The sequence below is a fragment of the Nicrophorus vespilloides genome, unplaced genomic scaffold (assembly GCF_001412225.1).
Source record: "Nicrophorus vespilloides isolate i.1.1-1 unplaced genomic scaffold, Nicve_v1.0, whole genome shotgun sequence".
Classification (NCBI taxonomy): Eukaryota; Metazoa; Arthropoda; class Insecta; order Coleoptera; family Silphidae; genus Nicrophorus; species Nicrophorus vespilloides.
Window position 1 is genome coordinate 26,351 of NW_017096195.1, and position 19,098 is coordinate 45,448.

The window sequence follows — 19,098 nt, forward strand, 5'->3', positions numbered from 1 at the left end:
ATACATTTAACGTTTCTTATCTTTTTAGAATATTCAATAGTGAGCAATAGTCGCTCGCAGTGCAGGAGCGAGCGATGCGAGGGGGCCGAAGGACTTCATCCCTCGGAGCCCTTGCACCCTCACGTCCTCAACGAGCCAGCCGCCACTGACAATAGCAAGCCCTGAAGTCGTGTCGAAGTGTAAAATCGAGTAAAAGTTATATCTCTTCTTCTCATCCGAATCATCATCATCATCACCATCGCCATACATATATAATATATATTTATTAAGTAAGATCTTTCTCTTTTCATCGTCCAGGATTATTTTTTTAAGTAATAGTTGCAGTTTGTGGTTGTAGTTAGTAGTTGTACATTTTGTGCTCCCGTCGTCAGTTGTTGCTACGCTCGCTGCGATGTGCATTACTTCGTTTTATCAATAATCTTTCCCATTACTTTCGTTATCAAAATGAATGCATTCCCTTTTACCATAATATCCATTATATTATATAATATGTGATGTCGATCTCTGTTCGTTCCCTTTATAATTTCGCAAGAAGGTTTTTACTCTGTTATTTTTTTTATTATTATATTCTTCATATTATTTTTTTATTTATTTTTTAAATATTGCTCCATAACGTGTTTTCATCATCTTCTTCTTTTCCATTAAATTTCAGACTCTTATTCAGTGCAATTGTGCTACAAGTCGGTTAACAATTGGAGTGACGGTACTGTGTTTTCTTTCATATATTTTTTTTTAAATTATTATTTTATCATTTACTTTCTAAATGTTTATCAACCTCTATGTTCTTTTTCATTTAAATAATAAACCTTTCTCTTAGAATCTCCGTTAATTACTCTTTTTTTTGTATGTACAGGAACGCTTCTCATGCCGGAGAGCTCGCTGATTTTGCAATGTAAAGTGCGTAATTTTAATCTTCCTCATGCTGCTAATTGTGTATGTATGTATGTAATATACGTACACAGATAACGCCGAGACGTTTCTCGTTGTTATATGCGCACGCATATGTTAGTTCATCCGTGCCGTATCAAAATGAGGAAAGAAAGTAAATGAAACGAGAAATATATATATCTGGTTTTGATGATGAACTTCGTGTTCGCTTCTTCCTTTCTTATTACTTGTTTTCCTTTTAAATTTACTTTTCGTATAATGAACGCGTTATATTTTTTTCTCTCTTTCACTTCCAGTGTAAACTAAATATTATTTACAGTCATCGGTGTAAGTAACTCTATCCTTTTACTTCTCCATCAACGTTTTTCTTTGTTATTAATTCATTTATACTGTCTGTTTTTTTTATCATTTTTGGCTACGAGCGCGTGTCCTACCTATGTTATTCTCCTTCACCTTCTTCATCTTGTATAATATATATAATATATCTTTAATTACAATAATAATCATTATATTACATTTTAGAATTTCGTTTCGCGTTTTTTTTTTATATTTTTTAAATTATTATTTTTTAATCATATGTGTTACCCTAACGACGCGATTATAGTGGATCCCTGAAAAAAATACACGAGGGGGGTGGACAACGGTCGCCACCTTCGCCTTCTTTGGGGTGCGAGGACAGTGCGTGTGTATATGTGTGTATGTGTGAGTGTTTATTGAGTGTGTGTGTGTTTGTGTGCGATTTCTACTTATTCTCTTACTCTTTTATTTTTCCTTCTCTCTCTAAGCCGATTTCGATCGTAAAAATTGACTGGGATTGTTTCTTATATATTATATACGTTTTTATTCTTTCGTCTTCAACATCTTTCTTCTTTGGTTCTTTTTTTTTGAGGGGGCGCAGTATAAAAGAGGAACATATGTACAAAACCTAACCGATGTTCACCACAATCCCTTAACTCGTGAGCGCATCGTCCATTAACCACCCTTCGCCTGGTCGGAAAACCTCGGACTTTTAGGTGAAGAATTGACAGTGCTTAATGGTCACACGCACCTCTAAAGAACGAAATAAAAATCGTGAAAGCGGGGCTAGTTTTTTTCTGTATCTTCCTTTCTTCCATACACAATTAATTGAAAAGGAAACAATAACCTGCTAATCGCTGTTCTTTGCCTCTTCAACTATCGTCTCATATTTCTTTCAAAATTTGATTTTAGATTGGTCGAAACAAAAATCAACGTCTTCATACTGCGATCAACAATAATAAATGTATCCTCACACGAATTTTTATATGAGTTGTGTATGTGTTTTGTGTTGTAGATTTTATTTATTGGTTGTTTAGCGAATGATCAGGGTATTCTATATACAAACGCGTCTCGCCGAGGAAGCTACGCAAAAGTCTCTAAGAGTTTTATACTTTTCTACGATCGTTGATAAACTACTCTTTCGCTCTCTCTTTCTCTCTCTTATGTATTATGGATCCACTCGAATTATGAACGTCTCTTTCTCACTTTTTTTTATATAAATTACTTTCCTTTCCCTCTTATTACTTCTTGTTGTTGTTGTTGTAGCTTTTGTCGGTTTGTTGGTTTTGTTTTTAAAATGCACGAGTGTTTTGTTTATGAGCTCTATATTCAGTTCACTTGTTTTATTTGTCTTCCTCCAGCAGCACTAGATCGTCCGCCACAACATCTGAGATGTGCAAGTAGATAATCCAGTACATGAGGTTGAAACACACGAAGCACACGGGGAACACGATGCGGGAGTATTTGTCGATATCGGATGGCGTGATGCCGTACAACTTGTTGATGTCCTTGCCCGGGTGGATGATGTGCTGGGGTATTGGGGGCGCCGACTCCTCGTCGGGCCCTCCACCTCCACCGCCACGGCCCCCGTTCACGGTGCTCTCCAGTGTTCCGCCCTTGCTGTGAGCCTTCGGGTCGTGCACTTTGAACCGCACCTCCTGGAACAAAGGTTCCCACTAACAAGTATCTAATAAAATCAATATACAGTATACATTCCAAAGATAACAAGCAGCACGACTACTCAACACATCTAATTATATACGTACGTTATCCGCTTTTAAACTTATTTACTAATACAAATTTTAGTATAGGTATCACAGAAAGCTTCCCAGAATCAATGCAAGTCTCAAAATCATTATCTAACTTGAATCAAAATATATGATTATCAGTCATTATAAAATGTATATTTCTATAAACAAATAAGTTTCAATTTTTGTATTTAAAACGACATATTAAATACATTATCCATTATTTTACACCCTTTATTTTCACCAGTAAAGTTTATTATTCTTCATAAATAAATTATATTAATATTATTTTCATAGGATATTTAATTTAATTCTGATAATAACATTTATACATGAGATTAATCTAGTTTTTATAGTCTCGCACAGGGGTTCCCAAATTTTTTTGGTAGTTTTTCTTCGATTTTCGCAACGCCCCTGTAGCACTGCCCGGGACGCCGCGGCATAAATTTATATATAATATCAAAAAAGTTAACTAAATAATTGTATTAATTCATATATTGATGCCTCATAATTATTTTCTTGAATATTTTAAAATAAAACATTTATATTGTAGTTAATGTACTTTATTTCATATTATCAATTACTTTTAAGCAATTTGTTAATGCATTTATATCATAATATTATCCTTAAATTTGTTTTTAATAAAGGTTATGATTTTGAACGAATCTCAAATATTATAATAATGATAATAAATGAATAGAATTCTTTATATTATAAGTAATACTGAATTTCCATTGAATATATAAAAAATGCATATTTTATTTAGGTTAGTTATACTAACTCTTTCTAAAGACCAAATTCTGCGTACATTTTATATTTTTAAAATAAATTCTTTCAGAATTAATATGAAATTTTCAATATTTTTTTTATATGTCTAAATAGTTAATAAAAATTTACTAATGAAATATGTTTGATTAAAGTGCATTAAAGATTAACCGCCCATAAACATAGGATATAGGGTCAACAAAAGGTGTAATTAACAAAAAAAAATGCGCATGAGCTGTTGTGTGTTAAAAAATATCGATTTACCCGGGAGAATTTTTGTTTGTTTGCTTGTGGTCACACCCAAACATTTAATATAAGTTAGAAACTACTGAGTAGAATGACTGAAGAAAAATAAAATCAGAATTAGACACTTTATAATCATTCTTTCAAAATCTTAGTTTATTCAAATTAATCGCTATTCAATTAATTATATGAACAAAAAACTTATTGAAAAATATATAAATAAAAAATGTTTAACTTGGTTATTTATTTATCTTGCATAAAACTATACTCAAGGGAAATTAGTTGTAATTCGAATCTAATATTTATATATTTATGACCAGAATTAGTAACAAATAATATTTGTAAAGTTATCTTTGATATGTTATTTATTTTAAAATATTGCGTTTATTTGTTGCTCAGAAAGCGAAATATTAGTACATTGTACAAAATTTAGTGTATGTATACGTAGTTATGATCTTTGTTTATATAATTAGACAAATACGTAATATTAGACTTTATTAAAGAAATATTTAAATGAAATATGCGTATTTGTATTTAAAACAAAATCTTCATAATAATAAATGTACCATGAAATATGTTTGCTAATGAAATGATAATAAATGTTCCATACGTACATCACAGTAAACACATTATATGCAGTTCAGATGTTAAATAAATCACGTAATAAGCGAGTTTAATTAGCGAGCTGTTCGAATCGAAATTAATGTTTAAAAATAGCGACACGCCCGGCGCATCCGCCGTTCGCTCCGACACAATCGCAATTTATTCACATTCCAATTTCGATAGTTCGGAAGGAAATACAATATGGAATTGAATTTACTTGCAAAAGTCACGTCAAAAATGCAAATAAAATGAAACAGATAAGAACTCGTTCTCTCATTTAAAATTACCAGTATACAATAATATCTATTACAGTAATATCTCGAATAGTAATCAGGTCCTCCAATATCCCGCTTCGTTTAAAATCGTATAAAATCAAAGGAGACTTGTCTATGAGAGGATAAAACATTATTTTGTATGCAATTTTTTAAGAATTTATATTTATCTTGCTCAATTAAAATGATTATTTTTATTTAGAAAAATCTTATTAATGTGAAGTGAATTTAAAATCGATGACCTATATATTATTTGTAAAAACATAATTTATTCTGTGTTTGATTTTGTACGTCCTATATCTTGTTACGGTTATTTATTCTCTAAGGAATGATCAATAATAGATTATTTTATTTTTAATAAAAATATCATTATTCAATAATATTTCTATTAATTATTTTGTTGTTAATATGAATGATAATAAGTGGATCATGTTTTTATTTGTATTTAAATATATTTTATATCGGATCTTAACAAAAACGTGTAAAAACAGGTTCGATTGTAATTGGTTTTGGAATTACTGATCCTGTTGGATATAAGTATTTTAAATTATTAGAATTTTTAAAAGATTTTATGTTATAGTGTGGCCTCGAACTTCAAAAAATCTAATTTAAGAAACTGTTCGACTTCTGAGTTAAATTTTGCCTTACAAAACAATTTTAAATTGTTTTAATGCATTCTAGAAATCTAATACAAAGTGTACGTTCGTGCGAACAAATATAAACCATTATAATATGATGAATATAAAATTACAATGCATAAAATAGTATTTTCAAGTATAGAATCTTTAAAATAGTATATGTTATAGTTTAATCTCGAACTTCGAACACAATCCGTTGCAGGAAACTGTTCAACTTTTGTGTAAAACTTTGCCATAAACAATAATTTTAAATTGAGTTAATACAATGTAAAAACTCAATTGAAATAAGAATTATATAACTACTGTTACATGTTATAGTTATATAGCTTTTGAATGTAGTTAATTTAAATTTTCTAATTCTTATAGTATGAGTATTAAGAATTACTTTATAGCTTAATTTAAAAAGTTATGTCAAAAAAGTTAATTTCATATTTTTATGACATTTTACGTAGTAAAAATCAAAGATTTCTATGATTTTATTGTACTTAAATTTATTTACTATGAAAATTTATAATATGACAGAATATTTCAGTCATCGTATTAATACTAGTTATAGAATATAATTTGTATATATACTGTATATTCATAAACTCATTTAATTATTCAGTTTTTCTATTTGATTTAAAAATTGTGAATCATTACTTGTTAAGTAAATTAATTGGTAATATTTATTAATATTAATTATGTTATATTATTAAATTTGTCTCATTTTTTAACCTTTTCGTGTAGTAAGCATATTTTGTATATGGATATCAAAAATTGTAACAATTCTATTTATATATTTAGGTAGTAGAGTGGTAATTGCATTTGATTGGGATGTAGTTAATTTATCCTTGGCAATATAAAATATTGGTAATTAGCTATCAAACTGGTGAGTGATTTTTGATATAATTATTATTCAATTTTGAGGTCGAGATTAATATCTTTCGGTTAAATGGGCAAAATCGACTGGGGCGAAGTCGACGACACAGACGAGTACTCACTGTTTGTTTTGGCGCATGATCGCCATCCGGTCCATCGACGTTCAACTTCTTCTGTTCGGCAATCTTTTGTATGGCCAAGAATCGGTTCTTCCTCATCTGTATTCGTTTGGCCATATAACCGACAGTCGCATATTCTAAAACACAAGCACGCAATGAAATCGGTTAGTCTATGATTTGAGGTGGCACGAAGGATGGAGGCATCACCTAAAAGGCTGGCGAATACCATGACGAAACACGTTCCCAAATACACGTCAATCGATTTGACGTACGAGATCTTTGGCAGAGCCGCGTTCGTAGAAGACATTAAGGTGGTCATCGTGAGTACAGTTGTTACTCCCAGAGCTACTCTAGCCGGTGTGGCATTGCGATTTAACCAGAAGCTAACCCAAGAAATAATGACAATAAGGCCGGACGGGATGTAGATTTGAATGAGGTAGTAACCCATGGAGCGCACGAACTGGATCTCGCAGGCGAGGCGGGAATAGTTTCCTGTTCACCGACAAAACAAAAATAAAGCATACAAGAAGAAAAATGGGGACTCTATAGAGTTCAATGGTTGGTTTCATTTTTGGAATTATAAGTTTACAGAAACTAGGATTCGCTATAGAAATTTGGCATGCAGAACTTAAAATAGAAAATAATGATGAGTCGTAAAAAAATATACTTTGTAGTTTGGTCATGCTTTAAATAATTTACAATACTTTTTTTTATATAAATAAATAAATATATTTTAACAGTTGAAAATGAAAGAATAAGCGTTTGGATAAGATACTGATTTTTTTTGTTTGATGAGGATTTGAGTACGAAACTGGTTGTAACTTTGTAAAAAAATTCTAACAGGCGGTAATGAAGGTAATCTCGGGTCAGGTACCTGTGGTAAGGCTGATCTCCATGGCCCTCTGCCTGTGCCCGAGCACCTTAAACTGGGGTAGCGATACCTCGTTGGACACCCCTACCGAATTGGGGCCCTCATTCCATTTATAGCGTATATCCCGCATGGTGTAACCGACTGCAATCACAAGCCAGTGCCAACTGCTAAATTTTTGCCGAAGGCAACAACACTCCGCAGCCGTATCAAACCAAACGGGACAAAAACGAAACTAAACCATATTGTTGTATATATGTTCATATATATATATTTATATATAACAATAATAATAATAAGAAGAAGAAGTAGTAGAAGAAGAAATAGAAACGAGGATTTAAAGAGAAAGAAGGAAAGCAAGTTGGATCAGTGTGGTGTGTGGTTACCTGTGGTAAGGTTAATTACGGTCTGCCTCTGCCTGTGGCCCAGCACCCGGAACTGAGGTAGCTCCACTTCGTTGCTAATGCCTACGCTCTTACTTCCGGAATTCCATTTATAGAGGATGTCGCGCATTGTGTACCCGACTAAAACCCGGCCGCCAGAACAGACAAAGCTCGATAACATCCTTCCCTTCTTTTTAATGTCTTAAAATAACACCCAAAAAACCAAAATAAAAGAGTAAAATGAAAATGAACAGAAGGTAAATAAAAGTAACGTCTTTTCCCCCAAGCGATTTATAGAGACAAAATAAAAGAGACAAGAAACATGAAACTGTCGTTAGAACGGTATGTTTTTTTTTGCTAGTGGATAGAAATGAAATTAAAATGATGCCGGCCATGAGAGCAGAGCGACATGCTGATGTGTGTATGCACTTCAATAATATGTCTATGTATAAATATATCGTTTCTGTTGGTGTATAATATTGATGTTCTTTAATAGGACAACCTGCCGCTCTGCTGAGCACTACATGGTGAAACCACTACGCTAACATGAACATGATGTTGAATACGGTGTTAAATCCAATATTATTTAGTAATACAACATAAAATTAAAATAAAATAAATAAACCTCTGAAATAAAACAATAGGAATAATGTCGTATACAGAACTGAAGGATATGTAGAAGCGCAAGCACGTGCAAAGCATGGATAAATATATATATATATATAATATTATATTTTGTTGTATTTCCGACTAGGACCACCAATGAGAGGGACATGCACATTGAACTTTAAAAAATAAAGATCGAAGTAAATAAGTTTTAATAAATGAAACTAATAGTTAAGAAACATAAAAAATAACAAAATAAGTTATATAAATGAGGATTGTTGATCATCTTTTTTCTCTTGTTTATATGACATGCTGTAGGTGCATGCGTGACTGCCGGCCGGGCGTCGTAGTCACAATGCGGCCGTCGCTCTTTAATCACTTCGGGGGCGGCAAAATTGTACATATATTTTTTTTGCAGGGGCAGCGTTTTTTTTTGTTTCAAATATATTTTTTGGTGTCAAATCTATTGATTTGGCTGGAGTGTGCCGCCACGGTGCAGTAGCGGTGAGCAGGACGTATCTGCTGTTGTTGCTCACGATACGAACACTATCGGTCCTTCCGCGGATGCTGTATTCGAGAAGGAGACCGCAACCAAACCACAACATATACACAAACCCAGAGAGGGGAAAAACAAAATAAGTAAAACAAGAATGTAACGAAAACATTTATAAAAAGAGAACGAAATGAAAAAGGAAACAAGAATTTATTGTATTATTTTGTTTTAATTTCTTGCTGCTTTGTTTTTTCATTTCGTCATCGGGGGCAAGTGGCTCAAAATGAAGAGAAAAATAAAAACGTTTCGTTTGCTGTTTTCGTTTTCAGTATTTGGAAATGCGGCTGCGGGGTCCGGATGGTCAGTTGGCGAAGACCGACCGGACCTGCGTGTCAGCACGGACCAAGAGCTATCTGTGTGCAAAAGTGCTCCAGTGTCCAGAAAAACAAGCCAATTTGTTTGTACACTCATGTATAAACAGACACATGTATATATGTATAAAGGAAACAAAGAAACAAAACACAACAAAAACAACGAACAGAACACTAAACAAATTGTCGAGAGTATACGACACAATAGCTGCAGACCTTCCGGAATTTTGTCGATAAGAAACTCCCCGCTTGTCAATCAATCAATCAATCGAGCATTCAATTCAGTCGAGCAATGCAAAGCCTGATTTCGTGCTTTACTTATAATTCTTGCATTACTGGCATATTTTTGAACATAAAATGTATTGATTATGTTCGAAGATCAATTAAGTAACACATTTAATGACGAACTCATTTATAACACAATTTAATGGACCACAATTTCTATTATGTTACAATATGTTACTACGCGATACTTTTCAAGTAATATATACAAGATTGACGGAAAGCTCAATTGTTTGTATTCCCCGCGATATTTAACATCTATAGGTATTGGGCAACAATATTTATTATTTTTTCACATTCTACAATTAAATATTAATAAATTGAGTAATTTAGATTTTTCACGTAGCAATTGTTTATCATTGTGTTCTGAATAGAAAATAAATATGTTAGTTTACTAATAATAGAAGTTTTTTAATTGTGTTTCAATTTTGAGAAATTTAATTACATACTGAATGATTTTTGTTTATAAAGATATCAGTTGACCTACATTTGCAAAAGAAAGTTCAAATTATTCCATCTCCCTCTTATAAATATATTTTTTTGGTTGTTGTACTGTAGAGGAGTTCGAAATTTTAATTTAAAGTTCGTTAAAAGGGTAGATGGCAGGGTTGGCTAAGTTGCGCAAGTCACGGCGATAACAAAAGTGTGTGTGAATCACTTTGCTTCCTTTCCGGCCCGAAGTTTCGGTATTCGCGACGGTGGAGTATCTTATCGTTCCGGATGTCTATTGAACATATATAATAGTGCAATATAGGTATTGTATTGAATTTGCTTTTGATTGTATAAATAGACACATATGTAATAGAGAAAGTTTGCTTGATTCATTGCACAAAAGCACGAACACAGGTATATCTTTTGAAGTTCACATTAAAGAAACATTAAAAAGAAAATGAAGGTAAATTATAATGTGTACATTGTAATTTCCCTGATTCTCCACATAACTTTGAAAATATTATATAAAACAACAAAATTAGTACACATTTCGGTTAGTATTCTGTCGGAACAGTAAATGTCATTTGGTTATTAAGAGATTGATTGGCTGAGAAATTAATTATACTTACAACTTTCGATTTCTATGTGACACAACTGGCGATCCATAGGAAAGTATTGTAGGTTCATGGGACATGATGCTGTAATTGTTAGTCTGGAAAAGAGATCGGATAGGCAAGGCCGGATGGTTTTAGTATTAGTACTCGTATTCTAAGTTTGACGTTTGGCGTTAAGTCAAGTGCTATATGTACCGAATACTTCTCGTAATCGATCCTGAGTGATGAATCCGAATGAACTCGTTTGATGTGGTTGCAATATGGAAGTACGATTGTTTTTCGTTTACAAAAAATGTGTCAGGCACCCAGATGTTCTTGATGAATTCCGAACCGACCGACAGCGTCTCGACGCCGGGCCTTTTCATAAAGGCCAGCCGCGGGTCTGTCCAGAATTGTCGAAAATAAAAATCCAGCGTGAAGTCCTAGCAATCACAAAATAGACAGTTAGCGTCGTGTGACATCTGTTGGCGCGATAGTAACTAATATATTGTAAATGATTAAAATACTAAACAAGACCACACTTCGAGGAATGTCGATCAAAAGCACTTGCCATCGTTTTAAATGTTGCAATGTCAATTGCTGGTAGTTGTTAGTAGTGTTTATGATGAGGACATTTTTCGAAAGCAGTCGTTGGACAGACGATGAGGCCATGCAGAGCGGTCATGCTGATGTCAGATTAGCTGCATTCTCGTGCATGCAACATGTATTGTTAGTAGTTTTCCAATTATGCTCTATAGAAAATGAATATATGCGAGAGAATCTAAGGGGTGTTGTTGGCGCGATGCCAGAGACGCAATGCGACTGGTGGTACAATCACACTCATACACACGCAAACACACACCCTCTCTCGCTTTCTCTAAATATGCACATAATGAGGTAATAAAGAATATAGGTATATACTATATAACTATACTATATATATAGCAATGATGTGGTGATGATGGCGTCGATAAGGGGACTCGCCTAGTGAATGAATGTTACGTGAATCAAAAATTTGAAAACTGCGGAGGAGGTTTGTTTTGGCTTGGGGTTGGTGGTGTGGTTTCATAATTATTTATTTTTTTTGGAAGTGAGAGTTATTCTGTAGCATGCAGCATGCCTACTACTACACTCAGGCGTTTACTTATCTGGCAGGTCCCGAGTGCACTGTGCGGGACAAAGGATTGTACAAAGAAAACGGAGGGACGATGGCAAGGGTTAAGAACAAAAATAAAAAAAGGGTGTGGACTCGCGCGCTCGACAGAGCTGGCGGAAGGGGGCAGGCCAGGGTCACGTCCTTAAGTGACCTTAAACCTTGATTTGGTTTCCATCGGGGTCTCGAACCCGTCGGCTTTGTCATCATCACTCGGTGGAGTTGTTTTCGGTCCTCCACCGGGATGCGGCCCCTTCTCATCACATCAAAGTCTCACCGATTTGTCGGCCGATCGCGATTTTTCGGTTACATACATATATATTTTATTATTAATCTTTTTTTTAGGTTTGGATTTGGTTATTTTTTTTTGGTAATTTTGTTATTTGTTTTTGGTTGGTGTTACTATATATTGAAATATATATAGTAATATTATTATGTATAAAATATACAAAGCCAGCACAGACTGAAGAGGCCATGCACACAGTCCAAGTATTCAAGACTGCGACATACACACAATACACACATTCATATCAGTCCGGTCCGGATCTCGTCCGCCGGATGTATAGTAAGTAAAATTATATTATACATATAAATACATATTATATGTTCATAATGGAAGTATATATCAAGTACAACACGTATATATATATTTAGAATTTGATGGGAAAAATACAACATAACATTGGCATAAGTACCATGAGAACTTCGGAGACGGAGCTGATACTGAGCACATACATGGTGACTCCCACCTCCACGGGGGGGCCTGCAACCGCAAATGTCGCGACATGAAAACCAAATCAACCTGCGTGCCCCAGGCCTGCCCGCCTGTGTCTATGTCTCAACCCCACTCGCTGATGATGATACGGACACGACACTACAGTCACCGAGACTTTAATTATTTCAAATTATCAACTATCGTATATTTCATCAGCAGCGATCACGAGTACTTCCAAATTTCTTAAACTCTTTCTTTCCACAATTCAATGATCATAACAAAGAACTCAACTATAATATAATATTATACATTAATTGTCTGCTATAATGAGTTAAATGATAGTTATACAAACAAATTAAATAAATAATTTTCACAAATATAATGAATTATCAATCACTCATCATATAAAACTTATAAATATTTCAAATTTAACCATATAGTTTTATTTGTCTTGTAAGATAAAATTAATTAGCGATTTATTAAATTTTATTCTATGATAACAATTTAATGTAACAAATTATTTTTATGTTTATGAAAGAAATTACATTACCAGATAACAAATGGTTAAAATTTAATTTCTGAAGAAAAATTAACAATTATTTTAAGTAATAATCCATAAAATAGATAATTAATTTGATGCTCGTAATTATATTATTCTCAGAAATAAATGTTAATAAGTCAGATTTATTTGAAATTCATAATATTTTTGACTATGTCTGTTTTGTCATATTTAAACAAAAACTCTTTGCATATATATGTTCTTTATACTGTTTATGTAAAAGTTGTATAACGTAATATAAGTCTTTGTTTATAAAAAAAACTGTATTAAAAATATAGCAATATAGCAGAAATATCTTTAGTCGAAAGAACCAATAAATTATGCAATTGAAAATTCTTGGTAGTAAGATAACGTTTCTTATTTTATTTTAATTTATTTCTTCTGATAGCAATAAATTTATTTATATATTTTAGCAATTTGTTTGATTCTGTTTTGTTTTATTGTTATGCAATCATTTGATAACAATACAATTAATTTCTATATTATCAAAAGAAGGTTATCATTTCATATAAAAATATTTCTTAACTTTTTATCAACGCTCTTCAAAGTTGCATTTGTTATATACGTTATGATATTAATTTAATAAGCTCATAACGCCTACAAATTGAAAAAAAATGTATTACTGAATGTAAATCAATAATTTTGCGGAATGACGAATGACATTTGATAAATGAATGTATGTGTGTAGTGACGCACGCAAATGTTTTCAGTTAATCCAAAAAGCAAATAACACAGTTGAAATGTGTCAAAAACTTTCATTAGATTCAGCATGTGTAATTTCATAACGTAACACAATTAGACAATGCAAATGTTATCAAAATAAAGCGGGCGCTTTTATTTTTAGAACCATAATGGCTGGGCGCTTGTGCTTTTGCAGATACCAGATTACGCCCTTCTCCGGTTGAATTTTATTTTTGCGCTAAGTGAACAGAGAAGGAGGGGTCGTTAACCCCTCTGCACCTTCGTCCAGATCGCTTCATCACAAACACACTTCCCGATACGCAAGCCAAATTATTATTTAATAATCCGCTCTTAACGTTCACCTCTCGTCGACTTTTCGTGAGAGTGTTTCATGAGTATTAAAGTAAAACATTGATTTTCACGTACGTCGCCTGTGTGTGCTACCAGTGTGAAAGTTTTCAGACACGCACTAATTGCAAAAATGAAAAATCGATATTCCGGTCAAGGAAAGAGAAAAAAACTGTATTACATTAATCTACAAGAAAGTCAAACCTGCAAACAGTTTCATTACAGTCATTTTCTTTATGAATAATTTCAATTGTTTTATTTAGTAAGAAATCATATTTAAATGAAATTTAAAAAATGAAACAAATTAAATATTAAAAATCTTTTCAACCGAATGCTATTATTACTTGATCTGTTATGTAACTATTTTTGCAACTTTTACTTCATTTATAATACAAATAAGCTTTTGTTGCAAAATTTATTAGTTTTATAATATTTTTGGAAAATCAATTTTTTATTTAAAGTTCTTTCAAATTTAAATTAAACTACTGTTTTTTGTTGTTAATATTTCAATATTATAGTTAATAATTAATTCTTTAATCTACTGTGTAACTATTAAAAAATTGAGTATACTTAGAACGCTTTAACATATCAGTATTTTTACTAGTTAGTTGATTAAATGTAATGATTTATGTATTTGTTAATCTTACACTTTTTGTCTGTAATTATTTGTGTTATCTTAAAATTGATGGAGTACATAATATAATAAATATATAAAATAGTCCGTCAAATAAATTAAATAATAAGCAAAATTTATTGGATAAACCCTACAAAGTGTTATTGACCAAATCTGAGGTCGCCCTATATAAATGATATTATCTTTGATATGTAGATTTATTAAATAAATGTTAATTATGATATTTTAGAAACCAGTTTATTATTAAATCTCATAATATTTAAGCAGGTGTTGTAAGCTAATGTCTCTAAGTATTTTAACTAGCAAGTCTATAAATGAATAATTGTAAACAAGATGATAGCATATATGGATGTGATTGTTTATAGGTCATTTTAGTTAAATCATGGTTTTCAATAGTTATTATTTTAATTTATAATGTATTATATTATAATATTGTTGATTTAAGTTGTTTTTAAAATGTCTGTTTAAGAAATTTCGATTTTTTGCTGTGTATTTGTTTAAATTTTGTTGTAGTGAGCGAGTGAGGTTCTTTTTGGTGAGGGAAGAATGGGGGGGCACAAGACACAAAACCAATAACCAACTACGTTCAGTCCGATTAACACATTGTTTAATACCATTTGGACCTCGGACAGCGAGCTGATACTGAGAACGTACATTGTGACTCCCACAACCACAGGCGGGCCTGCAAGTGAACAAGAAGGACCTTACACCTTGTTAAGGTTTGACCAACCAACCCGCCACCCCCAGGCCGCCAAGTGCCAGCGCGCAAATCAGAGAGCGGATCCGGGTGCGGGCGTGCTTTGAAACTCAATTCATTAAACTAATGTAGTAGTTGTAGTAATAGTACTAACAGTAGTAATAATAATAATAGTAGTAATAGTGAACGATAGTAGCTCTAGAAGTAAATATTTGAAGGAAAATAAAAAATTGAACGAAATCAAAAAAATGATTGTTATGATATTGATAATAAAAATAGTAGTTACGAAAGGCTCTGGGATTATTGTTAAGTGATAGTACCATTTTAACTTCAGATAGGGAGCTGATGCTCAACACGTACATGGTGACTCCCACCTCCACGGGCGGACCTGAAAGTACGTCACCACGTCTCATAAGTGGCAGTGAGGTTTAACCCGGGCATTTTGCATTCCAAAACAAATGTTTATACTTTTAAAGAAACCAAACGAGAATAAGAAAAAACAAATAAAGAAAAGAAACAAAGTAAAAGAAACGATAATATGAGAAAAGAGAAATAAGGGACGAAGCACGAGGTCGTCCGAGGACCTCGAGCGCCCTTTTTGGCCGCCGCCAGCAAAGGCCCGCCCGCCCGGTCGGCGGCTGCGAGCAGAATGGCGGTCTGGAGAGAGTGAGTGAGAGAAAAAAGAGAGAGAGAGGAGAAGCTACTTCTGCTGATGCTGCCTCTCTGCGCGTTGCTAGGCAACCCGTCACCCGCCCAACCATCGATCTATAGCCCCACCCTGACAACGCGACCCGAGCAACGAAGGAACGGCGCCAATACTAGGCAAAATCCAAACACAAACACCCTTTCAAATAAACAAATTCACCAAACCCCCAAATTATTTTTTTTTTCTTCAAAATAAAAACACTACCAGTAATAACTCTATGTATTAAGCGCCGTTCATTCGTTAATCAATTCCTTACCAATCATCAACGAAATGTTAATTCGGTTAGCTCATTAGTTATTATACATATATTTTTTCTGTTTTGCTGCTTTCCTCAACTTACTTCAAAAATAAACTTTCGGTTATTTTTGTGATGTTTTTGTTGTTGTAGTAAAAATATGTTAGATTAAGTAAAAGGTACAGGCAATGCGATATCGCTCGACTCACCTCCGTAACTGGGTCTTACTCTTTTGTCGTAACTGACACTGAAAGAGTCTAGGATGGCAGATATGTTGACGTCGCCCAAAAAGCTGCCGCCTCCCATTGGTGGTTTACTAAAAGCACAATACATGCACACATTAAAATTACTAACAACTGAATGGAATTTATAAAGAAGAAAATGGGAATTGATGCTTTTTTTATATAAACGGTATGCATTATGTAGGGCGTGTTTATTAAAGTTGCGGGCTTTTGATGAACTCCTCCGGGTTTACGGGTTTTGGGTGTTGGTTTACGTTGGATGGGTGTGTGTGAAAGCACTGATTGCATGTTTTGGTTATTAAAGTGGGCATTTTCGTGGAGGGCCGAGAAGGACGAGGTAATCATCGTTTTACTTGGATGTATGTATAGTGATATTAATAATGTATGGCTACATTTACAGTCAAGGTTTTCAGTTTTACCTTCAATTCCCGTTGCCGTTTCCGCTCGGCTCTTTCATAATTGAGAATGCAATGTAGATGATGATGATGATGTGTGCACTTGTTCTATTTTCGTTGTGTACACCCAACGATACTTGATGATGATGAGTATGATGAATTCGTTTCTCTATTCATATATTTTGAGCTAGTTTTCTTTAATTGTTGGTGGATCGAGATGGGTAGTGTTGTGTTTTGTGGGTAATGTTGTGTTATTTTGACTTACCCGGCACTGGCCCATGGTAGAGCTAGTTGGACCAGCAGCACGGCTGGCCATAGCACCACCCGGCTGGGCCCCATTGCTTGGGGCAGCTACACGTGTCCCTTTCTCGTGCACCTCATCATAGCGGCACAGTTCACTCGCTGGGTCTGCTGGTGTGTCACATCCAACACCGACACTAGGAGTGGTCTCCGAGCCCAGGCAGGCCGTCGCCCATTGCGCATGGTGGCAAAACTCCGTGCGAAATAATCGCGTCTACGTCTGTTCTGGAAATCGACGTGCCTTCCCTATATCCATTTGCCCTCTCTTGAGGGTGTTTACCAGGACACGTACGCGCAACTTGCCCTACATTCCGGACGCAGCCGCAAGAACCTGGAACTGCTAGCACCTACCCAATCAATACCAGACCGCCCAGCCGCGACTCTTGTTATTGCTCTTGTCGAGTGACGTAATTCCAGTCAACACCGATACCTGCTAGGCTACATTAATCGCATGTCTTTTACTGATTGCCTCAATTATGCGCCAGGAAAAGGAGCGTTCAACACGTTGCGAGCCCTCACTATCGCCGGAGAACTTAAGCACACTCGACCCTTCCTCGCAGACACTCGATCGCACTTGAATATTATTGCCAAAACATGTATGCACAACATTCATAATTACTCATCTCCATCTTTGCCATCGCCATCTCCATAACGATAGCACACACCCACCAATAATAGACACATTCCTGTAATAACTATAGCACATCCAAACTAGGTACTTCACTTAAAGTGCATTAAACTGTGTATTACTTTCAACTCCATTCCATTCAAACAATGTTCTCTATAAATACAAATAAATTAATTTAAATTACCAAAGAAGCTAATGCAAATCTAATATAAAGATAAAACGAAAGGCGATAATCCCTAACGAGCGTGAAGAATTCCGAAAATATACCGCTCTGTATCTAATATCTCTCACCGTGCAACTGTAAGTAACGAGAATGTAAGTTTAATATGCATGATTAAAATGAAAATGTGATGCGGTTCGTACACCGTGTTTACAAGGACGGCGTTTATTAAGAAAGCAGAGCCCGACGGAAAGGTGACTAAACTGGAACAAAAAATGAGAAAGAGAATGTACTAAATTATTGAAAGAGTAGGTCCGTCATTAAGGGAAGTGCAACGACAAAAGGCATTGAAGGCATACACCTTTATTCAGCATATTAAACATATGCAGTGCAAATATAGTTCATATAATACATTATTTTGTTGATTAAGTCAATTGAAAATTGTCTACTAAAATTTAATATACAGTAATGTTAACTACTTTATACATAAATATTTATACAAAATAGTATGATTTGTTACAACAAATGTTATTATTATATATTAATATCAAGTATTATAAAAATTAATAAAGTGGATGAATTATTGCAACAGACTATTTTTTGTTTTTTTTTGCGTATTATTTCTATATTATTTAATTTAATCTATTACTAATTCTAATTAATGCAATTATTTTTTTTCAGATAATAAGACGCAATGAACATAAAAATTGTAGTTTGTCTTAAAGTAATAAACTACAATTTTTAATTTGTATGATAATTTCTTAATATTTACTATTTGATTTTATATTTAATAATACTAAAATAATCATTATAAAGAATTGAAAAAAATTGTGTCAGCAACGATTACTTCAGTTTATTTCCTGGCTATTGTCACTCGTCGCAGAAACTGTATTCCTTACAATATCGTTCACCGCTCGAAACCCCCCACAATTTTCCACATTTAATTCCAATATCGCACGATATATCACATCCCATCAAATCAATCCGGACTTGCAAAACTTTCATGGAAATGAAAGGCCTTTCTATATTTCTGTGCAAAAAAAAAATGAGAGAGAGAGAGCTGAAAATAAAATAAAAAAGAAACTCTGAATAAAACAGAAATGATCCATCCATCCAGGAAAACTACGCGAATATTTATTTTATTGTATCTGAAATTCGCCACTCGGCCCCGTTTTCAGTTTTA

General features: G+C 33.7%; 1 protein-coding gene across 5 annotated transcripts; it reads right to left on the reverse strand.

The window, feature by feature from the left end:
* Positions 1 to 1,660: 1,660 nt before the first annotated feature.
* Positions 1,661 to 17,407, reverse strand: LOC108569983 (gamma-aminobutyric acid receptor subunit beta). 5 transcript variants are annotated; one of them, XM_017931783.1, is made up of 9 exons: positions 17,093 to 17,407; positions 16,400 to 16,506; positions 12,311 to 12,378; positions 10,679 to 10,905; positions 10,499 to 10,581; positions 7,309 to 7,446; positions 6,642 to 6,926; positions 6,438 to 6,571; positions 1,661 to 2,843 (listed from the first exon to the last, which is right to left on the reverse strand). In XM_017931783.1, the coding sequence occupies exons 1-9, from the start codon at positions 17,164 to 17,166 to the stop codon at positions 2,529 to 2,531; spliced, it is 1,431 nt and encodes a 476-aa protein (XP_017787272.1). In that variant the 5' UTR covers positions 17,167 to 17,407; the 3' UTR covers positions 1,661 to 2,528. The 5 variants fall into 5 exon arrangements, with proteins under 5 accessions (XP_017787272.1, XP_017787274.1, XP_017787271.1 ...); XM_017931785.1 differs by having other exon boundaries at positions 1,661 to 2,840; positions 17,093 to 17,406; XM_017931782.1 differs by lacking the exon at positions 12,311 to 12,378 and adding an exon at positions 15,167 to 15,234 and having other exon boundaries at positions 17,093 to 17,166.
* Positions 17,408 to 19,098: the final 1,691 nt, after the last annotated feature.